General features: G+C 46.0%; 1 protein-coding gene across 5 annotated transcripts; it reads left to right on the top strand.

The window, feature by feature from the left end:
• Positions 1-10: 10 nt before the first annotated feature.
• SLX4 (SLX4 structure-specific endonuclease subunit) lies at positions 11-27,948 on the top strand. 5 transcript variants are annotated; one of them, XM_030284715.4, is made up of 17 exons: positions 11-155; positions 1,960-2,124; positions 5,177-5,279; positions 6,894-7,589; positions 8,396-8,635; positions 9,425-9,599; positions 11,364-11,582; positions 12,495-12,709; positions 13,600-13,913; positions 15,374-15,653; positions 16,914-16,996; positions 19,991-20,137; positions 21,003-21,172; positions 21,926-24,378; positions 25,236-25,338; positions 25,558-26,004; positions 26,572-27,948. In XM_030284715.4, the coding sequence occupies exons 4-17, from the start codon at positions 7,223-7,225 to the stop codon at positions 26,930-26,932; spliced, it is 5,574 nt and encodes a 1,857-aa protein (XP_030140575.4). In that variant the 5' UTR covers positions 11-155; positions 1,960-2,124; positions 5,177-5,279; positions 6,894-7,222; the 3' UTR covers positions 26,933-27,948. The 5 variants fall into 5 exon arrangements, with proteins under 5 accessions (XP_030140575.4, XP_030140574.4, XP_072791607.1 ...); XM_030284714.4 differs by having other exon boundaries at positions 16,911-16,996; XM_072935506.1 differs by having other exon boundaries at positions 16,908-16,996.
• The last annotated feature ends 25 nt before the right edge of the window (positions 27,949-27,973 follow it).

The following is a 27,973-nucleotide window of genomic DNA, read 5'->3' as shown; positions in this document are numbered from 1 at the left end:
CACCGTCCCGCCGGCCGGGCCTGCGCATGCGCACCGCGCCCGCAGCGAGTCGAGCAACAAGGCTGATGCCTCGCGCATGCGCTCCGGCCGCGCACCGGGGCTGCCCGCCGTGGCGGCGGGGCGCGGGCAGCGCCGCCAGCCCGGGGCGCGGACAGGTGGGTGGGCGGCGGGGCCGCGGCGGCGGCGGCGGGTGCTGCCCGGGCTGGGACCGGCGGGCGGGCGCGGGTGAAGCGCTGCCAACGGCGGCAGGAGGGCGGGAATGAGGGAGTGACGTCATGACGCCGGCGCTTTCAGCGCGACGCGGCGCCACCTGGTGGCGGGGAGGGGGCGGTGTTGGAGCCGGGGCTGGCCTCATCCCAGGCGTTACGTCACTGGTATGGCGTCAGCACGGTGACGTCACTTATCACGTCATCCCGGGCGCACGGGCGGTCCCTGTGAGGGGCTGAGGGGAGCCCGGGCCGCGGGCCCAGCCCGGGGACAGACGGTGCTGGAGGATGAAGCTCCATCCTCGGTGTTGCTATCAAAGGCAGAAATGTGGGCCCAAAGCAGCGGCAGAGCTGTTCAGGGTAAGCAGGCTGTTCCACTGACAGCCGTTAGGACTCGTTGGAAACGTTTAACGGGTCCAGCTTCAAAGCAAGCTTCTTTCGAGCAGGGTTACCAGGGAAAGCAATCCTGAGGCGTTTGTTGCTGCTTGGTGAAGCAACGTGGAGTTTTATCAGTTGTTTCCAGGCTCAGGGGCACGCAGAACAGCATATTCAGAAGGGAGAAGAGGGACTGGACAAGAGCCCGGAGCCACGGCACAAGGGGGGATGGCTCACCCTTCCTGAGGGCAGAGTTAGTTGGGATATTGAGGAGAAATTGCTCCCTGTGAGGGTGCTGAGGCCCTGGCACAGGGTGCCCAGAGAAGCTTCAGCTGCCCCATCCCTGACAGTGCCCAAGGCCAGGCTGGACAGGGCTTGGAGCAGCCTGGGACAGTGGAACGGAGTGAGAATGGGGTGAGCCTTAAGGTGTCTTCCAGCCCCAGCCGTTCCATGGTTTTGTAATGTGGGCCTGCCTTGAAGGGAGGCAGTGTCAGCTGCTTTACTGGCAGCACTTGGTCCCTCAACCTGCAGACACACAGGTGTTTATTTCAACTAGGCAATTTTAGATAAAGCCAAAATTACAGTTGGGAAAAACAGTTTGACTCCAGTAAAGTGTAAAGGCAGTGACATTGGGTGTTGCTCAGTCTATTGGCTCTGTAAGAACTCTCAACAATCACAGGCTGGGTTTTATCTACCAAAAAAAGCCCTTACATGCTTAGCTTTTGCATCTCTTTAAAATAGTCTTCTTCCTGCCCTGGTCCCTTCTTTGCCCTTTGATTTTGGTGCTTGGATTAGAACAATTATCTAGACACCAGTAAAGGTGTGTCAGAGGCAAAACTGGAAACAGAATTGTTACCATGAGCTATACATTTGGAAGCAATTGGACCTCAAGTTCTTTTGACTCTTTGCTTTTCCCACTGGGTCAATTTCCATTAGATGCAGAGTGTTGAGGGGTTCAATGTAGATCTTGTGTGGGATTTTAGCTGAGAAGAGAGCAAGTTATTCATTGCTATGAATTGATGGAGTGTTAGTGTGAAAGATGCATTATCAAGTCACCTGAAGAAATCCATTATGAGTTTGGTCACCTTTTCAAAGAGAGCATCCTCCTGCTTTAGAGAAATCAAGATACTTTGTTAAATTTCACTCAATATTTGGTTTCAATGTAATCACAAATCAGAAGACATTTTGGGTAAAAAATCAGTAGAACTGCCCTTGTTTTAAGTAAATGTGCACTTCACAATAACACTGCCTTCTTGGAAAAGAATAGCTCGAATGTTTAACATGAGAGTGTCCTTATTTATCTTTATTTTCACTTTTTCATTAATTATTCAGTTCACCTTCTTGCCACAAATATCACTGCTCCATTCTTGATCTACAGAACAGCAGAACTGGTTGACACGGTCACAATTATCCCTGTTGGAGTGGAGTCAGGCACGTGGACAAGGTCACACTGTGGTTTGGAAGAATGATGGGCTGTCCAGTGGTTCCTTTTCTTGTCAGCTTGATCCTGGTGGTTGGGGTCTCTCTCAGCTCAGTTCCTAAGGTAAAGAACAGAAAAACAGGACAGGCAGAGAGTTAATATCTCTGGTGTGGCACTAGAAGCATGAGCTCAATGGCAGCTGTTTGCAGCTGCATTTGAAAACTTATCTAGCTGCATTTTAATAATTTTAAATGCCTTGTATTGATTTTGTTGGGTTTTAATCATTTTGTCCCTTGATACTCCTTTAGTGGTTTATAGAAGAATTAGCCCTCTGATGACTCAAAGAGCTCTTGTTATTATCTGAATGTAGGTCTGGGTTTTTATAAACTGTGTTGATTTGCCTTAATTTTATTATCCCTCTTTATTCATCAATTCCCATATAAGCCCTTTATCAGCCTGGTGTTGAGCTCAGTCTGCAAGATGGGTGTTTACTTCCCTAATTGTCCTTTTTGAAAAATCACAGTGACTTCTGCTTGCAAATGATCTGATTCTGTTGACAGAAACACCTTCAGCAGCTGCTTTTCAGTGTGCTTTGGGTTGTTTTAAAATAGGCTGCCTTCAGCACCATCAGGGTATGGATGTTATGGAAACATTTAGTATTTTCAGGATTAACAGTCCCACAGCTTGATGTAGTGGCCTCTTCAGGTTTTTCTCCTTGGTTTTCATGTACATCAAAAAAGGTCTTTTTTGAAAGTCCTTACCTTTTTCTGACAAGGTAATTTTACCTCCTACATTTAATACATTGTATTGTTTATACTCTTTGTTTATATTCAGAATCCAGTTCCATCCCCATGATATTATATTACATCTTTATTGTTATTATCACCCTGATTACTTTTCCTTCTCTGAAAACTAATGAATTTTTATCCAGTATTCTTCTCTTTATTAATTTTTGGGACATCTACCAAAATATTTTTATTCGGTCATTAAAATCGATTGTATTATTCTCTTTAAATTAATAACTTGCTGTTTTCAGTCAAACTAATTTGATTTTTGCATCACCAGCTGCTTCTCTTTGTGATTTATGTGCTGCTGTGTTTGCATACAACCAGGAGCATTTGCACCTGAGTGACCGTTAGTTTTTATTTTTCTCTTCACTTCCTCTTCACCCTTCCAGAGGAGGTATAAAGTGAATTTTCTATTCTGGGGACGTGTTGGTAGAGGGACACTTTGTTGTGTGAGTAATGATTTAAAATTCTGTCTAGAATGTGATAGAGTTTTTAGTGACTGTGAAATGTTTTGCCATATGAACAGGGTGCTGGCAGGGGGAGGTGTAGCCCTGAACAGAAATGTGAGGACTGATGTGATATCAGATATGGAAGTGGGTGTAGCAGATGGACATTGATGCTGATCCCTGCTAAGATTGCTCCTTAGAATCTCAGTATGATTTTCCTACCTAGCATTCCCTTGTTTATAGAGACTTGAATTAATTTCTCATTTCCTGTTTTCCACATCTGGTTTTGTTACCCTTTTCTGGCACAGGGAAGCTGGCAGAGACCAGGACAAGAGAGTTGTACCTACTTTGGATTTGTGTTTTGCACTCGTATTTGTTCTCTTCTCACAGAACCAGCTCTCTTGTCCTCAGTGTAAATTTTTTGTGCTTTTGCAACCACAGAGACCCTGCACTGGACAGATGTAGTGTCATGTCTTTATAAAGTAGTGATAAAAGTGTTGGTTAGTGCAGGAACCTGCAGAGATCAGGCTCTAGTGAAGAATCCATAAAAGGCTGGAGGATAATGTGCTTTTTCAGAAGTCACACCATTGACATGTAGGTTTTTCTCCATCAGGAACCAGTAGGAAGGTTTTTTGTTACAAGATTTGGTTTGGAGGAATCCATAGAGACCTCCTTCTGGTGTGGCTGCCAGGAAAAACACTACAGAAATTCTTCCCTTTCACAGTATTTGGTCTGACTTGACTGGAAGTTTTATCACTAACCCTCAGATCTTTGGCTGCAGCTTCCACAAAAGGAGGAGAAGGTGATAAAACTTCCAGTGCCAAGCCAAGTGGTGCATCCCATCATCCGGCTGCTGCCAGCACTCTGTAATTAGCAACCCAGGGTCATCCAGGCCCTGGCAATTAGCTGATTTCTGAAGCCTGAGGTGAAGCTGGAGGGAGGGGTGGGATACCGAGGTGGCTTCCTTTGCACTCACTCCAGTAGGTCCATGTCCTTCCTGTGCTGGGGACCCCAGATAATAATTCAGGTTTTGTTGTTGCCTCACTTTCTAATGTTAATTAATCCCACTTCCCTTAGCATTTCCTGTGGAATAGAAGAGATTGCTTCCAAGGCGCTTTTCTGGTTTTGGAAGTATAAAGTGAATTTTTCTTTCAAGATGAGGAATTGAGGAGGAGATGTCCTGAGGCACCACTGTGGTGCTCAGGAGGGGAGAAGGTATCTGCTCTGTGCAACTTGTGGAGGCCTGCCTAGCACTGATGGGCTGTTGTAGCCATGGTGGTGACATATTCTTGGAGACTGAAATAGCAGGAGAATTGTTCTTGGAGCACTCCTGGAAAATGTAAAGCAGCAAGTGAGCAGGCCCAAATGTTGTGTGTTTGAGAGCATGTCAAGTTGGATTGCTGGTGGAAAAATGTTTTCAGGGGTTAAAAGAGAGGCTGCTCTGAAAAGTGTGAGAACAACAGATGTTTTAGCTGTTTTGGGTTTTTTAAGGGGTTTATGATTTAACTAAGTAATTACAAGGCAGTAAATTGAAGGCACATAGTAGGTGCATACTTTTAAATCATAGAATTACAGAATAATTTGAGTTGGAAGGGACTTTAAAGATCAACCAGTTCCACTCCGCTGCTCTAGACCTTCCCCTATTCCATGTTGCTCCAAGCCTGTCCAGCCTGGCCTGGAACACTTCCAGGGATGGGGCATCCTATGCCAGGGCCTCACCACCCTCACAGGGAAGATTTTCTTCCCCATATTCCATCTAATCCTACTCCCTGGCAGTGGGAAGCCATTGCCCCTTGTCCTGTCACTCCAGGCCCTTGTCCAAAGTCCCTCTCCAGCTTTTTTGTAGGCTCCCATCAGGTACCTATTGAAAGGGTGCAAAGGATCATCGAGAGCAGTCATTTCAAAATACATTAAATCCATCCTTTTCCCTCCATTTTCTAGGTTCTGTCTTTCATTCTTACTGGTCCTGCTTTGTACCATTTTGCTGATCCATGTTTACTTGAAGGGCACAGCTGGGCTGTAGATTTGGCATCTCAGTGAATAGGTAAGTGCTGCTGATTATTTTGTGATTTGTTGAGTCCTAAAATCTTCCAAAATGAATTGAATGTTACAGTGAAAGAAATTACTTTCAAAACTCTTACTTTTTGAGCTCAATAAACTGGTGCCAAAGCTGGTTGTTAGGGGCAGCAGTAGCAGCAGCTTCAGAAATATTGAGCTGTTGAACAGAGCAGGAATCTGTAGTAGCAGTAGCAGGTCTGGAAAGGGAGGAATAATACAGATAAATCCTTTTTTTTGCACCATAGGTGTGTCTGATCTGCCTGGGACACTGAATATTGATAGCAAGTGCCAAAGTGCTGCTCTGTTTCAAAGTTTAATATCAGGAACTCACCATAAATAATCCAGCAGTACAGATGTGTCTGAAGTATTTAAAGCCATGTAGGATGTGAGATTTGGGACTTCTTCACATGCTGTCTCCTCCTTAGAAGAAAATGATCAATTTACAGTTATAACTACCTTGGTGTTCTGTCCAGAAAAAGTAAATTTATGAACCAGCTACATAAAACTTTTGTTTCCCTCTAACAGAAAATTACTCCAAGATTCACAGCAAAATCCTCTGCAGGTCTGTGAGCCTGAATTTAAAATAAATAAATCCATTAATGTCTGTAATTGCTTATAGGAAAGCCTGACCCATGGAAGTGTGTAACCAGCATTCCTCAGCCTCTCATGTCAGCAGCCAAGCCATTTGAGAAAACAGTCCCCCGTGTGTTTTTCTTGCTTTTTGAGTCTTTCTCTGCCCAGAGCTTTACTGGAGTAGCTGGACCACAGCTGCTGCTATTCCAAGTGAAACATTCTGGTTTAGGTTTGAAAGATGTAGGTTTTGGGAGCAATAAAAACTCCTGGTAAAATAGCCAGAACCATCAGGACTAGGAAGAAGGGAACAATGAAAACATGTGTAAGAATAGAGCTCTAGTTTTAACGTTGCCTGGGAGTTGATGGCATCTCCATCTGGACACTGTTCCAGGTAATCCCTGTCTAGTACATATGTGACAGCAGTTTGGGAAACATGATCGGTGCTGTGGTTTATTGAGTACTCAGGGGAAGAATTGAGCAGGAGAGCTAATCCTGAGTGAGCAATAGTGGAAGTAAGAGGAGAGAAAAGGTGAACATATTTGATGGAATTGTTCTCTGACTTGTCCTAAAACCCCTTCTGAAGTGACAGAAACTCCATTTATTTACTTTCCCAAATGAGGCTGGGATCTCTTCTCTGAAACTGTAGTGTCTCAAAGCAGAGTTTAACACTCCGGAATCACTGCATGAGCTGAAGGATGCAGTTTTTTCCTGCTGCGTTCACTGGTCTTGTGCTATATAAATATAAGTAGGAATGTGTATAACAGAAGGACTGTCTGAATCCAGAGCTCCAAGAAAAAACCTAACCCATATCAGATACCTGTTTTAAAATCTCTCTTCTCCTTTGCTAATGCGGCTTGGGCATGTCTGTAGTACAATTATAGGGACACTGTTTGGGGTCAGTATGTGCTGTTTCTAATCTTAGTATTTCATGCAAATCCTCTTCTCCTTCAGCAGTTTACACCTTGTCCCACAGTGCATCTGCCTGTACCATTGTGCATGACTACCTGCCTTTGTTTCTTTGTTTAAGGGCTTTCATAAGTTTCTCTCTGAAGCTCTGTAGCTTACCATGATGATCCTACATGTGCTCTCACAAACTGAGGTGCCTAACCTGTGGTCCACAGTCTTCTGAAGAACCAGCTTGTGAAAGCAGGTGAGGTCCTTGGAGAGAAACCATGCTCTGCTGAATGTGAATTAAGCATGGAAGAATGAGCTACTGGAAGTGCCCACTCTGTCTGGTGACCTCATTGGAGTCTGGAGAATGGACATCTCTGAGGTGCTGGGAGGGCTGATACAAATCTGAACTGATTCTGGTGCTTCCCCTTGCCCTCCAGTCCTCACAGTGTTACTGGAAAGCCAATGGATGAACAGGACAATGATTTTAAAGAGTTGTGGGCAAATATTTTGAGTAGGGCAAAGAAAAAGGCTGGGGATGCTGAGACAACAAAGAGGGTTCAGAACAGGCCAAAGAGCACCACAACACAAAGCAGATTAAGAAGAGGCAAAGCTGCTGCTAAGAGCCAAACCCATCATCACTTACCAGCAGTGAAGGAGACAAACTTTCTTCAAAATTTGGGTCCAGAGGAGCAAGCATTGGTGCATGAAGAAGATGGTGATGCTGCAGCCTGTAGTGGTGAGACTGCACAGGAGGATGGAGCAAGAAGCCCTCTCCCTGCCAGCCAGCTGAGCACAGGGACTACTGAGTGTAGCCAGAGGCCTCTGACAGGTAAGTGACCTGAAACAGTTCAAACAGGAGATAGGCAAGGACTGGAAGGACTCTATGTCAGTGAAGGTTTTGAGAAGTTCACCCAGAGGGGACACAGTAGCACTGTTGAAAGCAGGCTTGTGCCTTACGTGGGTTTAACCTTGGAGTGTGTCCTGTGCTGCAGGCAGATGTCCCTCTGTAAGGTGAAGCCTTGGTACAAAGTGATTTGCTGGCCAGTCATTATTCACTGTTTTTTGCAGTATCAGAACTGAGAAAAGTACTCTTGGATCATCTAAAAGCAAGCTCAGAGCATATTGTGGTGCTTTTTCACTCAATGCTTCATTGTATGGTGACATATTGTCACTGGATGTTTTCAAGGGCAAAGACATGAATGAGTTAAGAAAGGTGTTGGATTAATTAATAAAGGATTAGTCCTTCAGTAGCTGTTAAACATGATGGCCAGAATGCAGTCACCAGTGATGGAAGTCCTTAAACTGATAAATTAGGTCAGTCAGGAACAGGACATTGTGTGGTGGGAATGCTGGGAGAGCAGGGCTGTGGGAGTGCCTTCCATGTCCCTGCTGGAGACCTTCCTGCAAGGGCTTTCTTTATATTCCTGCCTATAAAAGGGATACAGAAGTCTCTAAACGCCCCTGTAGCACAGAACCCCAGTGTTGTTACTGTGGCTACACAAATAGTTCACTTCTCCAAGAATGGCTGTTGCAGAACTGAGCCTGGCCCAGGCTGCTCTCAGGGAGGGACCTTGCAGCTGCTCTCAGTGTGTGTTTAAAACTGCCTGGTAAAACTGGTGTTTTCTCCCCCTCTAGTAAATCCAGCAAGTGGCTGCTCCCAGACTACTCTGCCCTTCCTTCCCGCTACTCCTCCAGGAACCTGCTCCTCACCCACCCCCAAGGTGCGGGTGGCAGAGCTGGTGGTGGAGAGAATGCAGCAGTTCAAGAGGGTGGCACCTGAGCAGCTGAAACACAGCTCGGATGGGAGCATGCCAAAGGCTGCAGCCAGCAGGGATTTCCCTGCCGGGAGCCAGGAGCAGAACCCTCCTGAGGATGGTACGTGTCTCCTCTTGGCTCTGGTGTGTGCAGAATGAGTGGCTGGTGAGAATGGTTGCCTGAGGAGCAGTCCTGGATCCCAGGGCTTTGTTCCTGGCTAGCCTAGTGGCTTGCTGTGCAAATCACTCCAAATATCTGAAAAAACTTCATTAAAGGATTATCCATACCTTTTTCCCAGGTCTTCTCTAAGGCTGAATTAATCTCATGGAAATTCTAGAGGAATAATTGTCTCTCTGGAAACAGGTTGAAATTCTAACAGGACCAGTGAACTTGGTTATCCTTCCCTTGGTCATCCTTCCCTTGGGACAGTGTTAAGCAGCTCTTAGGTAGCCCCATCTTTGGTACCTCTCCAGGCACTCTCTAAGGTGGTATGTTCTATGTTGATAAATTAAATTCACAGGAAATTTACTCTGGTTGGTTCTTTATAGATCAAGTCCCTGTTGGTTCTGTATGGGCATGAAAGTCTGCTGTGTTGTACATTTGATGTATAAAATTCCATATTTTCCCCAGAAACTTCAGCCAAGACTGTCCCTTCATTGTCTCTGACATGTGATGTGCTGTGAGCAAATTGTCACCTCTTGCTCCTGGGCTGGTCCAATCTTGGGGTGTTGGAAAGGAGCAGGTTGTACCTTTCCTGGTGGAGATCAGGTGTGAAGATGCAAGAAGGAAGATTGCAATGAATTTTTGTGTGTCTAATTTAATAAGCTAATAATGACAAGTCTACCAGTTTCTCACCTTCCAGACAGGATTTAGTTTTCCATCTTACATCATCTCTGCCTTCTTTGCCAGATACCCACCATCCCACATCCGTGGAACACGACGGTGCTCTGGCTTTGGCTCTTCAGCAGGAATCCAAGGAGGACGCCCTGGCAAGCCTGGAGGATGCAGGCTTGTTCTTCTGTCAGATCTGCCAGAAGGATCTCACAGCCATGAACACCCTGCGGCGAGAGCAGCACGTCAACAGGTCAAACACCAGCAGGACCTGTCCTTTCCATCCAGCCCCCACAGACTCCTCACTCAGCCCAGCCTTGGAAGAATGAGGAGCAGGGATTCTGCACAAGGGTCTTTGCCTTTGTGGCTTGAATTAACGAGTCATTTCGGTGTGAAAGCAGAGGCTGATTGCCTTGCCCTGCCGGACTTCTGCATGGGTGTGGCCAGGCCAAATCTGCTTTCATTAGCAGTGTGGCAGAGGAGCTGCCATTGTAAAGGAACTTGGTGATCTTAAAGGTGTTTTCCAACCTTAATGATTCCGTTAGTGATGACTCCCTAATGTCAATTTTGAGATCTACTGATTTCAGCCAACAGAGTTGTGTTTGTTCTGTTTTGCTAAAATTCATCTAAGGACATCTGGTATGTCCTGTATCTGAGCTGTTTGCTGAGGAAAATGTGATGTTACTCAGAGAGATGACTCAGTTGAAATTCCTGCCCTTCATTGAACAATTTCCTAAGTGATAAAAATCAAACACAATTTATTATATACAGACAACTCTCTGGAAATCAAAACTGTGCTTTTCTGTTGACAGAGTATCAGCAACAACACATTTGAATGATTGTAAATTCTTAGTTCAAGCACTTCCAGAAAGCAGGGGTGATGTAGATTGTCCAGTCCTACATCATGCTACTGACTGGCTCCCACTGATCAGGCTTGTTTGCACCTGCAGTTTTCTAGGTGGTACTGTTGTTTCTGTTTTCAGACAATTTGTGCTGCTTGAAAAAGCTATAAAACATCAACAGTGCTAGATATGTTTTTTGGAAAGTCAGGCTTTCTGAACTATTCACATGTAATCATGTGTTGAGGTTACAAGGTTACATTAGGCAGGGATTTTTTGATAGCAGCTTTCATTCCAAGAGTGAAGCTGTAGATGGGCAGATGCACTGACACACCAGTAATCTCCAGTGCTGAATGGTCTCTTAGCACAGCCCTGTGTGTGTCATTACCTAACCAGGGAGTGACTTTTGTAATAGGTCCTGCAGATCCAGAATTTCATACCCTGAATCTCTTTTGAAAGAACAGAAAAAGAACAAGTATGAATTTTTACATAGTTTTGGCCTGCCAGAAGTTATTTGAAGTTCATGATGCTGCACTCTGGAGCATGGTGTCAATTCAGCTTCTCTCTTTTCTGTTAACAGGGGTTTATAAATGAGCTGGAATGTTAGAATGAGTGCAGGAAGAGGGATTGGGTGATGGACACACATGAAGTGTGTTGTTTGGAGAGGCTATGGACTCCTTATTCCAAGAGATGTTCAAGGCAAGACTGGAGTAACCTGTTTTAGTGGAAGGAGTCCTTGCCTATGGCAGGGACATGGATGAAGATGTCCTTTAAGGTCCCTTCCACCCCAAACTATGTGGGATTTTATGATTCTAAAGTTATTCACTGCACTTGCCTTTGAACAGTATGTTTTTAATATGCCTCTGAGACCATTGTCTCCATGTAACTGTTCCATGTCATGTTCCTCACAGCAGTGGGCACATAGTTCTTGTTTCTTTAGTGGATGTTCATGGCTGTTAGTGATAGTAGAAGTGATTGTACTTTCTATTAATAATATAAATTAATATTAATATATCAATATATTAATATAAATATATTATTAATGTATTAATATTAATACTGTATAATGTATTTATATTAATAATGCATTAGTATTAATGTATTAATATCTTAATGGCTTCAGTCTTAGCATGGACCCTTTAAAGTCTCCATAGATAAGCTTTGCCATTGTCTCCCAGGTGTCTGGATGAGATGGAAGAAGCACAGATGTCATCCTCCAGCAAACCAGTGGTCCCTGAGTGTCCCATCTGTGGGAAGCAGTTCCAAACCCCCCAGAGCCGAGTCAGTCACCTGAAACGCTGTGCTGTGGAGATGGAGGTGCCTCCTAATCTGCTGCTTCAGGCAGTGCAGTTGCAGGTGGCCACGCTTGGTGACGCAGCTCTACAGTGTCCTACCAGGTAAGCTGGTAGGAAAAAAAAAAGATGCTGGTTGCTTTGGCCTGAGAGGTGTTGGAAGTCAGAAAGAACAGTAAATGCAAGGCTGACTGGGTGAACCCTGATCCCAGAGCAGGTCAAGTAGAGCCATGACCCAGTACCAGGTGAGGAGGATGCGGCAGTGAGTTGAAGAAATCATCTGAATTTCCCTCAGAAGAGGTCAGGTGGTGGATGACTTTAAAAGCCAGCAGGCAGGAGCAAAATGGGGAGTAAATAACCTTGCAGTGGTTTGTCAGAATGATTTGTGCTCTGTGAGGTAATTGCTCAGTAAAGCTGAATAGGAGTGTTTGAGCTTATTGAGTAAACCACAGAGTATGAGTGTGGAGCATTTCCTGAGATCTGTGGTGCCAGTGCCTCAGCTCCTCATTTCATGGCTGTCCTGGGAACATCCTTTCACCCTGAGCCAAAGAGGAAGCAGATGTGATGTTTTGGAATGTGCTTGTACAGAGCTGCTCACTTGAATTTGAGCAGAATCTTCAGAGTGCACCATGTGGTGCCTGAGTGAATTTATGGAGGGGCTCATAAGTCCAAGGAAGGACCTTTGTCTGTTCCCTGTGGAAGCAGGTTGGTGGGAAAAACATTTTCTGGTGATCTGGTTTTCTCCCTGCTTCAACTTGTTTTTTCCCCTTTGGTAGAAAAAATCATTCAAAGTAGAGATAGCAGATGCTTACATCCCAAAATAAGACTTCTCTAAATTCTATGAATTATAAGAAATCCTTTGCTCTCTGCTAGGAAAGAAAGTACTGAATGGTTTTTATTATGCTTGACATGGGAATCTCTCTGAGCAAATGGAACAGCTGCTCTGGAATACTCAGTGATTGTTGTCTCTGATCCAGCCACATTAACTGGGCTTCCTGCTGCATTCTTGGATTTCAGCAATCAGCCCAGCAGGGCCAAGCGGAAAGGCCCCTCTAGTGAGGACTTGAGGAAAACACAGAAGAGGGCCAAAATGGAGCCTAAGGATGAAGATTTGCAGGTTGCCATGGCAATGTCACGCTCTCTGTTGGAGCAAGAAAAGCAGGAACAAGCAAAATCAATTACAAATGTGAAAGCAGTGGCTGCTTTCCCAATCAAATGGAAACCAGGATCAGGTATGTGTTACAGCAAGTTGCTGTCTGAGGCTGTTACTGCAGCAGTAAAAGCTGCTCTCCACCAAAACTTCCTTGTTGGATACAGGAGGAATGACAGCCCTCTTTCTGGTTTGTTCATGTTGTCAAAGCTTCAACAATATGCAGTATCCAGATGCAGTCAAGAATGACAGCAGGATGTCCATGGGTTTCAGGAATCCTGTGCTTTTTTTCATTGATTTGTTGCTTTGAGTCTGTAAAATAGTCTTAAGCTGTTGTTTCTTGTAAACTGTGTGAGGAAAAATAACATGAAAATATGATTATTTATCCTGTAGTAGATTATTTTCCTATGCCTCCTGCTGCAGCCTGGATTAGTGCAGCTTTTTTGGTGTTATCTCATATAATTTTGTATTTTCTGTAGTGCCATGTGTGTCCACTATATGCTGCTGAGCAGAGCCTCACCATTTCAGAGTGCAGAAGGGTTTAGAAAAGCAGAAAACTGCCTTTGGGGAGAGGGGAGAGGGTTGAGAGCTGTACAGAGGGGAGACTTCACTCTTCACAACCCTACTCCTGCCCATAGGTGCTCCCAGCTGGATTTGGGGCTGGGCATTAGTAAGGCAAAGGTAGTAAGACACAGCATTTCCAAATGAAATCTGCCCAGTGTTTGTGTGAGCTGTGGTTTGATATCACCCATGACCAGAGCACAAGAAAAGGAGTCCTTCACAGGTGTGTTGGTGGAGTTCATTTCTCCCATAAGGGCCATGTAAGGTTTTGGACTACCTGCACAATCTTCAGAGTTGTGTTCCATGCCTTTTGGTTGTCACTGATTACAGCACTGAAGAAGCTGCTGTGTTGATCTCCTCTGCCCTGTGTGTTCAGCTGTTTACTTACTTGGGTTCCTTTTCTTTTTAAAGAGAAAAAAAGGCGTAGAAAAGGCACCAGTGCCCCTCCACCTCTGCTGCTCCAGGACCCAGAGAAGGTCCACAAGAGGATCCAGGAAAGAGTAGCTATGATGCTGACAGAAGAGGTGGAATTCCCTCCCACCCCTCAGTTGCCCATTAGTAGGATTCTGGAGGATGAATCTGGAAAAGCAGCCTGGCTCATGCCATTGTCCAAAGTCAAGAAATGCTTTTTATGGAACATCAGTGCTCTGACAGGACCCTGTGACCCTGAATCGTTCTACACTGCAGCCTTAACCCCTCCAATTGTACCTTGGAAGCCTGTGCAGGTGGGTCCTTGCTCTGATATGTGTGTACCCTAGTTCTTGTATCCCTTCTGTTTCCTGATTGGGAATGTAAACCAGTGATCCCCTCTCTCTGCACACTCACTGCCTGTGACCTGTCCTCCCCTGGTCTTACACAGTCAGGTTTGAAGATCTTGAACTTTCATTTCTGCTTTTTGGAAAGGAGAACAAGCTTCATGTTACTGTTGTTTTTGTGCTTTCAGAAAGTAAAAGGGATGGGAACAGAGAGTACTGAGTAAAGGGATCCCATCCTGCTCATTGTGCCATTAGTTTGTCCATATTTACAGCAGCTTGGCTCTTGTTTTTGTACTTGACACTTCTTTCTGGTCATTTCTAGCGTGAACTTTGCCCATGTTGCACTCAAAAAGGACTGGGGAGAAAAATTTAAACTGAAACCTGATATTTGCTAGCACAGAGAAGGTTGGAGTGCCTGGAGTTGTACAGCAAAGCATTTGCACTCAGGGTTTCCCTGTACATCCCACTGCCTCCTGGTGCATGTGAGCTTTGATCCAGGTCTCAGTTCCATTCTTTCATTTTGGTTCCACTTGGACCTGCCTCTTCCAGTGCTCTGTCTTTTTATAAAAAATGCCCACAGAAACAGAGGAATCTCTTTCAGTCTCTCCAAGAAAAATATCTTCTTCCCTCTTTCTTCTCTTGAAGAAGTGTTTGGTACTTGTGTTCAAAATCTACTGTGCATATTTAGGTGCTTTAGTTAATACTTCTTCCCTAGTCAAAGCCCAATGTTTCTCTGACTTATTGCAGGTTGACACTGGAGAGGAGGAACTCCATTCTAGGAAGTTTTGACCTTTCATTCAAGCCAGAAACTGCCAAAGAAGTTTAATAATAAAAAGCAGGAAGGTCTTTAAAATCATGGCAAGAGTGTGTTTTTCCTCTGATTCATTCCATTCACAGAAATGTCTGAACTATTTTTACTTAGAAATAAACAAGCAAATTTTTTTTTGAGAAATGAGGACCAAACCTGGAAAATACCCACTCAAGGTGCAAGTTTGATTTAGTTACATGTAACTGCAAAAGCATTTCAGAACTCAGAACAGAAGCACCTGGAGAGCTTCAGCTGTGACTTTTGCCAGGAATTCCAGCTATAATGAAATATTTAGATGTTGAATTGGGAGCATTTCTCCCATTCTTTCTCCCTGCTTGGCAGTTGCCTGCACAGACATGCTCTTGGAGAAACCAACTTTTCTGCATTTTGCATTGTAGTTTTCTTTCTTCTGTTCAGAGCTCTCTTATCTCTGGAGCTAGACCATAGTTCTTCACAGAACTGCAGAGGGCAGTTTGTCAGAATCCCCTGTACCTGGACAAATGCTCTGTGATCCTTCTTAGATGTTTCAGGAGTATGAAGCAGACACTGTACTCTGAGCTTTGCAAACACATAAAACAAGACCTAATTTATTGGTGTCTTTTTTTCCTCCTCACTTGATCAGAATAAGCCAGAAAACATTCAGCCATCGGTGGGATCTCATCAGCCAAAAGTATCCCAGCAAACTCAGCCTGACCTCAGTTCTCAGGAGCCCACTTGCACAAAGGTTGGAGGCCAAACTTCTGTTGAAGCCAAGCCAGGCCCTGAAGGAGATGGGCAGCTTTTATCCCCGAGCCAGAAGGACATTCAGACCCTGCAGGACCTGGTGGAGTTGGCCAGGGAAGGACTCACCCTTACTCAGTGGAACCTTGACTCTGGCCATGTTCAGGCAGCAGGGCAGCCAGGTGAGTTCTGGCAGCTTTGTGAGCCCTGCCCCTGGTCCCTTCAGCTACACAGAGCCAGGCTGTGGCTGCTGAATCAGAGAGCCACAGCAGCACCCACAGTTGTTGGTTTTGATCCAAGAGGTGATCATGTGGGGCACATTTTCCTGCAGTGAGATGTAGATACAATCAAGCTGATATTTTTGAAATTATTCACAAATTCCAGCTTTTAAGAGAATTCCTGGACAGCAGATACTAAATTTGATTTTAAAAATAAAGAAATCAAAGCATTTTCTGCCAGGAGGGAGCCTGGATGTGTTCAACAGCTGGAACAAAATCTTCATTCCTTTATCTTGGGCATACAAGAGAGCTGGACAGGGACTTTTCACAAAGACATATAGGACATGGGGGATTGGCTTCAAACTGAAGTAGGTTATATTTAGATTAGATACTGGGAAGAAATTTTTCCCTATGAGTGTGCTGAGGCCCTGGCACAGGTTGCCCAGAGCAGCTGTGGCTGCCCCTGAATCCCTGGAAATGTCCAAGGCCAGGCTGGACAGGGCTTGGAGCAGCTTGGGACAGTGGAAGGAGTCCCTGCCATGGCAGGGGTGGATCTGGATGGGCTTTAAAATCCCTTCCAACCCAAACCAATCTGTGATTCCATGATTGTACCTGGACAGCCTTTCTGTTCCGTGCACCGTCTTTTCAGGTCTTGAGACAGTTGGGTGAGAGATGCACAAGAGGGATGATTTTGTGATGGACATTGATTACACAAACCTGAAGTTTATCTGTGCCCACTCAGGGTTGAAAAAATACAACACCGGAATTCCTCTGTGGGCAACTCTCTAATGTCCCCAGTCACAGTTGCATGTGGTGCACAACTGCACATTTCAGGGGCAGTGGTACCCCTTAAAGAGCTCTGGCTCTTCAGCAGAATTGTGTCTCCTGTTCAACTGTGAAAGAGAACATGGTTCCTAAGCTCACCTGCCTGTGTTTGCACTTGGATATAATACTCCTCACTTCCCCTGCTAAGCTGCAGCAAATGGTCCCTGGCCCTTTAATGCATATAAATAACAGTAAAATGGTGCTTAGGTACCCTCAGCCTGTCACAACCCAGAGCCAAACTCTGCAAAAAGGCATGAGGGAGAGGCTGAGCCTTCAGCCCAGCTAGCCTGGTCATAGCAGCTGTCACAGGAAGGATCCTCGTAGGAGTTCTTAGATCATTCTGTCTCACAAGGAAGTTGTATGTGATTTGTGATGTGCATTTTCTTCCCTGAGGAGAAGAACTGACTTCCAGTGATCTTCCACTTAGTGGCTTTGTGCCCCCATCCAAGAAGAAGAAACTCGTCAGGAGCAGCACTAAAAGAGTAAGGATAACCAAATTTTCCATTCTTTGTATATTTATCTATAAGAATTAAAAACTGTTGCATTTATGCAGTTCAAAGAAGTGTGGAATATTTCCCATTCCTTTCTGTGGAAACAGAGTGGTGCTTAAGGTTCACAGTGACTTGAGGATTCCTCATGGGCACAGGTGAGATCAGCACAGCTGGGTGTTCTATCCATGCCCACGAGAGCCTGGGGATTTTTCAGTACTTGTCCTACCTGATGAGAGATAATTTAAATGCCAAGGAAACAGAAGGCCAGGCTGTGCAGGTTAGGGAGCTGTAGCACTGAGAGTGTTTGGGGGCAAGAAGCAGTGATGCAGCTGCAGAATGTTGTGCAGTACACTGCTTTAATGCCCAGGTTATCCAGGAGAAAACTGGCAGCAGCCCAGGAGAGACAGAACTGCTGCTGCTCTCTCTGGGCTCACACACCCAGCTCTGGCTGGTTCTGAATGGAGCTCCTTCCTCCTCTGGCAGCTTTCCACGCTGTGTCCTGCAGTGGGAGGGGAAATTCTTGCAAGGACTGGTTGACTTGTACTAAATCCTGGCATAAAAGCCTGGTAGATGGTGGAATGTTGTGAGGGCCATGGAAGATGAGTGTGTTTTGCTGCTAACTGGGCTTTTAAAGAGTTCTGTGTAGAAACCCCTCAATTGTAGGAACACAGAGGATCTAGATTGAGAATCAGTGTGTGCTCTATGGTGGCTGAGTGAGAAACACAGCCTAGTAAGTCAGAGATGATTTTTTTATCAAGCCTGTGGTGTTCTGTAGATGTCGTCTTATCCCACATGCACCAGGGGATGTGTAATTTTCCATGGATCTATAATCAGTTTTATTAAATTTAAGTTCATACAAAGTAAAACGAATTAATTTTCTTACCAAGGTCATCCACTTTATCTGATGAAACTTACTATCTTTTGCTTGATAATAAATAATCATGCCCTGAAAGGAAGTACATTTTGGTGCTGGATAAATTTTGATGCTCTGACAATATACTTTCATATTGTGCTTAAAGGATTAAGATATTTCTAAAAGGAGACAATTCCTTGAGGTGAGAATTGGTATTCAACTTGAGGATCTGAGCTACTTGGTACAGAAACTCTAGATATTCTTTGGGAGTATTAAAAAAAATTGTCCTTAGCAGGAAAAGGCCTTGTTTTGCTTTGCTGTTAAACCAGAGACCAGGTCTCTAAAATACAGAAACTGTTTTCACACTGTTGTTGAAACTCAGTTGCTCCCAGTAAAACAAGTATTCTTGTTTTTTCAGAGTCTGTTTGTTTCCATTATAGTTTTCTTGAGTGAATGAAGTGTTGTTGAAGAGCTGGATTGCCAGTGGGAGAGATTTGTGCTTTATTTGGGCACAGGGTAACCATGCAGAGCAAATGCACCCATTGCATTGGTAACATGACCCCATGCTGAAGACCCTTGGTCACATCAGTGGGGTCCAGTCTCAGAGGCCTCCTCAGCAGGAGAGAATGTTCTGGTGTGTTCTCCAACACACAGCTCATACCTGCTCAGAGCTGTCTTCTGGCCAGTTTCTTTGCCTTGCACAGAGGATGGAGCAGCCAGGAGGTTTCTGGCCTTGTTTAATTTCCCCATTCCTGATTGATAATTTTAGCACCATCAGGAAAGCTGCTCTGGGCTCGCTGCCTGGAATGTCATGTCTGGAGCCTGTGTTTGCTGGCAGCCCCAGAGCAGCCCCACAGGTATCCCACCTGCCAAGAATAAGAAAACAAGAGGAGTCAGATTAGTTTCCAAACTGAGTTTCCTGTCTTCCCTTTGGAGATCAGTCCACAGCACTGCCACAACATGCAGAATGTTCCCTGTAAAGGCTGGGAGAAGTGTTCCAGTGTGTGCTGCTAATTCCTGCTGGATGGAGCGAGTCCAAAGGTTGGCTCTCCACAGCCCACTGCTAATGTAGAAACCTGCTAAGAAAATGAAAAGCTGTGTTGTTCCAGGTGGAACTGCATGTCCTGCAGATGTTCCCTGGAATAAAACTTGCAGTTCCTCAGCTCTGCAATAGGTTTGAAAAGCACAAGGTCAGTGATTAGCATGTTAGCCATAAACTGGTTTTCACATGCAGTTAGGCAGTTTCTCAACCCAGCTGTGATCTGAGGGTGTGAAGCACTCCAGGGCCACCTCCAGAGCTGCAGCACTAGGAGGGATTTGAGTCTTCAGGAGATTGCCTGGGAGCAGCTCCAGAGGAGCTGTCTTGCCATGCTTGATGTCTTTGGCAGCATACCCCAGGCCTGACCTTGCCATCACCATAAACAGCCACAGGTAACTTGGCTCTCCCCAAAATTCTAGCCAAGGGTTCTGGAACGATAATAAAAGTTGTGTTTCTTTTTTAAAATGGAGTGGAATTTACAAAAGAGGTTTCAGTAGCATGCTCATAAATTCCTTTGAACTGGATGCCTACATTAGTTTTATTCTGTCTTGTTGCAGAGCTGCTCTTCTCAGCTGTCATTGCTAGACAGTAAAAAGAGAGAAGAAAGGCTCATTACCCCTTCCTGAGTCATTCTCTTTCCTCTTACCCTGATAATAGTGAATTGAGTTCAATTCTGTTGAAGTGGAAGTTACAGTTTCCTAAAATTGTGGTGGGAGGCAGTAGATCAGGAGGCCAGCTATAGGCTGTGGCTAGACCACAGCAGGAAACATGTGGTGAGATCTGAGGGTGATAATATGCTGTGACACAAGTACAGCAGAATACAACACAGCTGCCCTTTCTCCACAACGGGCTGGCTGTGAAAAAGTAGAGGGAAAACAAAGCAGGAATGTTTGTTAGACCTGTCAGCTTGTCCTGTGGAAGACCTGATGTCCATAAAGCTGATGATTGTCTTCAGGTGGCAGAGGTGGTATGTCCAGGCTGGGCCCACAGCACAGCAGTGCTGATAAACTGGGTTACTCCCTTCTTAGTTTTCTGAGAAAGTGTTTGACATCTGTAACTTACCACCTGTCTTTGTGTTCCTTTTGTGTCCTAGACCTCTCTCGGGCTGCTGGCTCAAGATTTTGGTGCCATGGTCAACAACCCCCACCTGAGTGATGTCCAGTTCCAGGTGGACAGCGGGGACGTCCTCTACGCCCACCTGTTCGTGCTGTACGCGCGGTGTCCGGCGGCGGCTCAGGCTGTGAGTGCTGCTGGCATTCCTTCTGCTCCTGCTTTGGAGAGCCCAGACTGCCCCTTCCCACAGCCAGCCAGTGCCCCAAACCAGCACACAGCACTGCTGGGCTTAATGGCAATGCCTCGGGACCTGCAGTGGTGTTTCAGCTTAGGAAACCACAAAAAATTCTGACAAAGTGGTGAAAGATGTGCTGCTTTATCCTATTCATGGAGGCTATGGAGGGGGGTCAAGGATCTTTGCATTCCACCCATGAGCAATGAAGGAAGCTTTCAAAGTGCTTCTTGCCCTTGCATTTTTGTCCCTGTGCAAGTACAGACTGCCTTGTCCATCTTGGTGTGTCCTGCCTGTCACCCAGGCTGGGAAGTGTGAGCAGAGAATAGGAAGTTTCTGGGAAGTACTTTAAAATAATCTACACAGAGGTTTTGTCACTCTTGCTTTGAAGGTACCTGCAGTGACTGCTTTTTGCAAGGCTAGTGAAGGAGTTCTTATGTTCCCAGGGCATTTTAAGATTAATAGCTCCCAGCCTGCTCCTGTGCAGTTTCCAGGTAAATTCAAAACAGACCAGGGATTAAGCTCATACAGAGAGGTGTGGATGGAAATTGGGCTGGGAAGTAACTTGATTGCAAAACTAAGTGGAGAACTCTAAGACCACCTTTTATACATGTGACTAAAGCAAGCAGTTAAACAAAATTAACAGCCATAGGGCCAGGAGGGACATAGTCTGTTCCATAGGCAGCTCTGCGTAACTGCCCCGCCCTGGCACCCTGGTCCAGGGCTGGGCAGGAGTGAATGGAAGGAGGTGATGGGAACAAGGATGAATGTAGGTGTTGTGTTGCTTTATTAGCAAGCAGACTTTGCTTTCTCTGCCCAGGTGCACAGCGAGGGGTTGGTGGTGGAGGAGGACGGGGCCGCGCCGACACGCCGGGTGCTGCTGAGCGATGTGTCGGCCCAGGCTGTGGCTGCCTTCCTGCGGTACCTCTATGCTGCTGACACCAACTTCCCTGCTGGGCTGCGGCCCCAGCTGCAGGCTCTGGCTGCCAGGTGTGTACCCTGAGCATGTTTTGGACCCTCTCAGGCTTTCGGACACACAGACCCCAGTTTGAGAGCTTTCATTGCAGTTTTAGGGACTTACAAATTCCATGGTGCTTTGCTACGTCTTAAATAGAACTTGCCCATAAGGACATCCTGCTCTCAGTCGAAAAACTGTATAAGAGTTTCTGTGTTCAGTATATGCTCTGCAGACTTTGGCTGAGTTTTGTCTCAGGATGTCTGTTGGCAGCTGATGTTGAAGATGATGAGCACAACTTCTGTTATGTGATTCTTATTTCATCTGAACAACACTTGTAGAATGTATTGGATGCTCAGGCTTTAATGTGTTGTGTCCTAAGCGTGCACTGAGAGCTTGAAACAGGAGCAGTTGCTGAGATATGGATGGGACATGGTTGGGACTTTCCAAATGTATATAGAGAGGTATCCTGTCACTTAGAAAAGCCAGGAATCTTGCACATAGCAGATATTATCCAGCCTCAGCCATTCCATGGGACATTCCCATTGCCAAGGGGATTTAGTGTAGTCAGTCTCAAACACAGAAAAGGAAGAATGTGCCTGATACTTTCATGTGAGTGACCTGGAAAAGGGTATTTGGAATTTTAGGAGTACACTGGATCTTGTACATCTTAGGAAACTCAACATCCTCAAGTAAATTCCTTACAATGCTTACGAAAATGATCTGACAGCCAAATAGTGGAGAAATACTGGAGGAGGAAATACTAATTGACTGTTGTACCCTTGCAGGTTTGGTGTGAGGGAACTGATGGCAGAGCGTGAAAGCAGCGCTGGAGAGAGCCAGGTGTCCTCTGGAGTGGATTCAGAAGATGATCTTATCTCTGTGAGGGATGATGAAGATTGTGAGGACAGAGCTGAGAACTTCCAAGACCTCTTGAAGTCAGTGTGGGTGGGTGAAGATGAGGAAGAAGTAGCTATGCTGAGCCCTGAGTGCCAGAAGGAGGATGACAGTGAGGTGGGAGAACAAGAACTGGAGGAAATCTATGAGTTTGCTGCAACTCAGAGAAAGATGGCTCAGGGTGAAAGAGAGGTGAGCAGGGGAACACACTGCAGCATCTGCAGTGACACCGAGGCAGTCCAAGGTACAAACCAGCAAACTGAGCAGGAAAAGGCAAAGAGACCTGAATCTGCTTCAGTAAGCTGCAGCCTCGAAGATCTGAGGGATGGCAACAGTGTGGAAAGATCTGAATGTGACTTGTCTGCACAAAAAGAGAAGATGCAGAATATAAATAGGTGCAAGACCATGAATGATCTACAGACCACTATTGTGCCTTGCCACAGTGAACCTCAGAAATGGGATGGAACATCCCATGGTGCTAATGAAGTAGGGGCTGCTGGGAGATGTGAGGATGTGAAGGATTCCAGGTCACCTCAGGTCTCACATGACAAGGCAAATCACTGTGAAGAGCAGTTTCCTGGTTTACAGGGTGATACTGGTCTAAATGACAGCTATGAACTTTTGTTTTCTGCCTCTCAGGGGTATCACTGTGAGCCTTCAGTGAAAGAAGTTACCAAAGAATCAGGAAAGTCCCTTAGTGAAAAACATGTTGGTCTTAATGATTCACTTCTGTTCAGCAAGTCACAAAAAGACTGCTCTCCATGTAAGGATGGATTTTGTAGGAGTCCAACTCCCCAGCCTTATGTGTCCCTTTTTCCTGCTCTTGGCTCTTCACCTGCATCTCCAAAATCAGAGGGAAAGTTTGCCAGAGAACATGTGTCAACACCAAAGCAAAACAAAAAGGAAAAATCATCCCCATCTGATAAAATACACTCCCAGAAAGCCAAGGAGCTGGGTGCTGCATCAAAAAATGAGATCACAGTTTCTCCAGCAGAGCTTCCTCACAGTGAATCAAACAAGCACACACATGTCCCAGTGTTGTCATCACCAGGCAGGACTCAGGATGCTGCAGCTCAGGGGATCAAGGAGGGTGATGTTATTGTTTTATCTTCTTCTGATGATGAAATGGAGTTACAACAAGGCAAGAAGTTGCCAGAGTCTGACTCTGCTCTGAAGAAAATGGAAGTCCCTGCGCACCTGAAGTGTACAGACATGGAAAAAGGTCCTGAGATACCAAAACCTGACCACAATTCATCAGTCCCCGAAACAGAGCAGAGATCAGTCCAGGTCTCATGTGGCAATACAGATACGGTGTGTGTAAGTCGTGATGTAAAGGTGTGTCCTGAATTTCCTCTCAGCAGACAAACAGGTGCTTGTACAGAGATCAAACAGAGTCCAAACCTGAGCCCTGGGAAAAGGCTCAGTAATGAAATGTCTCCAGGCACAGACAGCTCCTGGCTTGTGCCAGGAACACCAGTTCTGAAGAAAAGCAGAAGCTTCTCAACACAGACTGAGGTCACAAGTGTTAATTCTTTAAAGGGTGCAGGATCTAAACTCAGCACAAAGAATTTAGCAGCAGGTAATAGTAACCATGAAATGGCTGGAAATTTAATAAAAGTTCTCGAAATATTGTCAGACAAACATTCACCTATGAAAAACTTGGCCAGTGGAATGAGCCCACCCAGCAGCCCGGCAGCAGAATCCTTTTCCAAGAACCCCCTTCCAGTTTCTCCAGTAGATCCAGTTCTCCTCTCCCCTGGCCACACCAACATGGAAAGCAAATGTGCCAGTATCTCAGGTTTACCCACACGGGTGCCTCCGTGCCAGGAGCAGCCACTGGAGGATAAAATCAACATCAGTGTGGTTGAGCTGGAGGACAGTGACAGGGAAGTAAGCCTGCCTTCTCTGGGTAGCAGTGTCCTGCTGTGTGAGGAGCCCCCAATCCCTGTTGATGACTGCTGGCACGTTGGGTATCTGTCACCAGCCAGAGGTGACTGCCATGACTCCAGCCAGGTTGGCTGTGCAAAGACCAGCATGGCCAGCAGCCCCAGCCCTGGCTCTTGGCAGGAGCAGGGGGAGAGCCCAGTCCAGATGCAGGGAATTAAGGGCAGCACCCCTGTCCAAGGAAGTCCTGCTGGCAGGAGAACAACTTTGCACTGCCCTGAGAAGAGCCCTATTGAGCCATGTTCATCAGTGGGCAGCAGAGCCAGTTACTTGGACTCCAAAATCTGGGATGACTGGAATGGAGAAGAGAAGGAAGATGAACTTCCAGAGATTCTTCCTCTGTCTCAGAGGTTGGCAGCTGCAGCAAAGGCCGGTCCAACAGATCCTGTCAAGACTCCTGGTGAGAGCTTGTATTGATACTAGATTTATTGGGCTAGGTTAAACTGGTTTTAGTGATTATCTTACCTTGACACACTGAAAGGGTCTGGGCTTTTTGATGCAAAGCAGCTGGCAGGGCCAGGCACAAAGAAGGTGCAGGCATTTGCTTTAGACAGGGAAAGAGCCTGTCTAAATGTGGGATTCCTGGAGTGTTTCATTGTCACCAGTCCTTTGGTAGTGATAGTACTCCTTGCAGAAGCTGTGGGTTTGTGGATAGAGAAAAAACAACCAAAGCAGAACAAAACACAGGCCTGCTTGCCAGTGGATTGATGTAACAGTATCTAATTAAATAATTATGCCATACTAAATTATTAGTTTAAGGGGTGATTAGAACACGATGTGAGACTGGCTGTGCTTCACAGTATCAGTAAACTGGCATCATTAAATCAGTATCTAACTCCAGACCCCAGTAGCTTGACCTGCTCAATTTTTTAATGCATCAAGTTTCTGTTATGAAATTTGCTTCCTGGGAGAAGGACCACTGCACAGAATTCAGTAAACCTGGTTTTAACTGCTTTCTAAATATTGCCTGTTCTAGCAAAGCCCTGAATGGCCTCATTTTCAGATGTGACATATGTCCCAGTCTAAACTGTTTTCTGATGTAAAGTCAATGAAAACCAAGTATCCTGATTAAGGGGGGGGGAAAAAGTGCTGACTATTCTATCCACTATGAAGCTGAGTAATAACTAAAGCAGCTTATAAGGAAGTATTAAACAGTTATTAGATAATACTACATTTCTGCCACTAAGAGGAGAAGTACTAGCCATTTAAAGTCCTTTCTGTACTGATTCTCATCACAGTAATTTCATTCTGCTGCAGAACCTTCCTGTCAGGAGAACAACAGGTCCCCCAGCACTCCAGTGACACCCATGCCAGCTTATTCCATCATGGAGACCCCGCAGCTGAAGAAGGAGCTGAGCAGGTAAACATTGCATCCCCCAGGATGGCTCTTTACAAGAGGTACCTGCTGGCAGGCAGTGTGAAAGAAGGGGAGCCATGGTGAAGCTTCAGCCAGGGCTTTCTGAGGTCATGTCAGACTTTTCCAGCTGCACTTCCTGGCCTGAACCTTTTGCTGAGCTGTGGCAATGGAAGGTGCCGCGTTTCTGTACCCTAAAACTCACACCTTCTCCTTCTCTTTCAGATTCGGTGTCCGTGCTCTCCCAAAACGCCAGATGGTGTTGAAGCTGAAGGAGATATTCCAGTACACTCACCAGGATGGGGACTCTGACTTTGAGGATGCAATCTCCTATTCCCAGCCCCTCCCACAGAAGTCCCCGGACAGAAGGCAGCCGAAGGCAGGCCGGGCTGCGGGCGGGAATCGCGCCGGCGCCCTCAGGGCTGTGGGCAAGAGGAAGCAGCTTGCCAAGGCTTCTGCAGTGCTCCCTAGGGGTGAGGCTGATGGTGCATCCCATGGAACAGGCTGTGCCGCACCCAAGGACAGATTTAAAGTGACACATCACCCAGAAGGAGCCAAAGAGCAGGAAAGGCCATCTGTGTCCCTGGCAGCTGATGGCGAGGAGCTCCCGGCATCCCAGGAATCAGCATGTTCCTCAGTGGATGGAAGTGACATCTCCTTTGGTTCACAGAGGTGAGGCAGTGAAATCCTACACAAAACACTCAGGGGTGCAGGACAGAGATGAGGTAGGAATGAGGCAAACAGAGGTGACTGTCCTTGTGGCCTATAGTTGCTCTGCCACCTCCTTGAGTGTGTCACATCTAATTTCAGTCTAATTCCCACTGAACTATTCTCAGAACATAAAAGGGCTGCTTATGAGCAAGGCCCAAATCTGGTATGTGTGGTCTGCAGATCAGTGACATGGAGCACTCCATGCTGCCTGAGAACCTGCAGCTGGAGTTGGGAGAGGACAGCACAGCACCCCTTGGCAGAACCTGCCAAGAGGGAAAGGCCAGAAGCCAGAAATTCCATACAGTTCTGGCTGGGTGAGTTGGACCAGTGGTGTCTTGGCTGGGATGGGAAGTTTGCAGAAGCTCTGCCATGTTCTGCCTCATTCATTTTGTGGGTGCTGGTAGTGCAGGGTCTGTGATCCCAGAGGGAAGTCATAACGCTGCACCATCAGGGATTTGGGGAGCTCTGGTCCTGTTCTTGTTGGTCTGTTCTTTCCTTGATCTCTGGTCTATTTCATCCTGCTTTTAGTTCCTTTGTGAATGGATTTGAAACATGTGCTTTTACATCTGAGGAGGAGGAAGAGGAATTTCCAGCATCTCAAGCAGCAGCTCGGGAAGAGGAAAAGCTGGAGGCAATCAGATGCTACATCCGCTCAAACACGGCCCTGTACAACAGGATTCTCTTCTATGAGCCCATCGAACTGGCTGATCTGCATGCAGAGCTCAAACAGAATGGTATTAAAATTTCCAAGACAAAGCTGCTGGACTTTCTGGATTCTCAGTGCATCACATCTACCATGGCCAGAGCCCGGAAAGAGCAGGAGCAGAAAAGGAAGGAGAACAGAAAACAGAGAAGGCGATACCGAGTGAAGCCCACCCCTTCCCGCTGAAAATCCAGTGTGTGGAGGCCTTGCTGCCCAGCTGGAAAGCCCATTCCCAGCCGCAGGCGATGGGTGGAGCACTGCTGCTCCTCGTGGCCTGATCCCAGGTGACATCCCGGAGAACGGGCCTGAGCCTCACTCCCGTTGCCGGCTGCCTGCTCTGATTACACAAACACCCCATGGCTGCCCTGCCTTCAGCACACAGCTCACTGCAACCTCTTTTCACCCAGCTGACTTTTGTGCCTTTTCTTTCCATTTTTCTAATAGATCTTACATCCCCCATTTCTCTTTGTGCTGGTGCTTCCCTCAGTGCCAGGACCTATTCCCTGGGTTTGGGCAGTGAAATGCTTCACCCTTCACGTTCCAGGATTCAGTCCACTCTGTCAAGCGCTGCCTGTTTACACTTCTGTGACTTCCATCTTCACTTCTTCAGCACAGTTTGCACTGCTGATTTTTAAGGCAGGGAATGCTGTGGAAATACATAAAAGGCTTTTTTTCTTGCTTCACTTGGCAATCTCTACTAAAACTCCTAAATCTGTGTTTCTGAAATGGCTGCAGAACAGGGCAGAGGTTTGTTCTGTTCCCTTTGTGATACCTCCCAAAAGTGCCCCTGATACCCCATGTTGTGGGAAAGCCCCCAGCAGAGATGTCTTTAAGAAAATATTTAAGTGAGCACTGGAACTTTTCAGCACTTCTCACAGCTTGAGCTAAACCTACTGCTCGGAGCAGTCCCATTGACAAACTGGACTGGTCCCAGTTGTAAAGTGTCTGGGACTCCTGGAGAAGTCTTGGACCCTAAATTGTCATATTATATATTGACCTTCATAACAATTTCTGACTTCTGTCTGTTCTGGCAGTTCTGAGTGTGCAAAGGCTCACTGAAAAACAGGGACACAACACAAAAAGAGGGCAGATTTCTTGATATCTTTGTATATGTTGTTCATAATTTTTTTAATACAGAATTTGCTTTTGGTTTACATTATATACAATAAACTGTCCGTTCTCACAGGGAACAGTAAACACAGGATTGTATAGAAAACATGAGCTTTA

Source organism: Taeniopygia guttata, chromosome 14 (genome assembly GCF_048771995.1).
Source record: "Taeniopygia guttata chromosome 14, bTaeGut7.mat, whole genome shotgun sequence".
NCBI lineage: Eukaryota > Metazoa > Chordata > Aves > Passeriformes > Estrildidae > Taeniopygia > Taeniopygia guttata.
Note: the sequence above shows the minus strand (reverse complement) of the source record. Positions and strands in the feature narration are given on the sequence as shown.

Bases quoted from the DNA above. Each gene is read 5' to 3' on its own strand.
- SLX4 (XM_030284711.4), top strand. From the start codon at position 7,223: ATGGATGAACAGGACAATGATTTTAAAGAGTTGTGGGCAAATATTTTG. The intron at 8,636-9,424 runs GTACGTGTCTCC...CTTCTTTGCCAG, and splicing joins GCAGAACCCTCCTGAGGATG to ATACCCACCATCCCACATCC. The intron at 21,173-21,925 runs GTGTGTACCCTG...GTACCCTTGCAG, and splicing joins CTGCAGGCTCTGGCTGCCAG to GTTTGGTGTGAGGGAACTGA.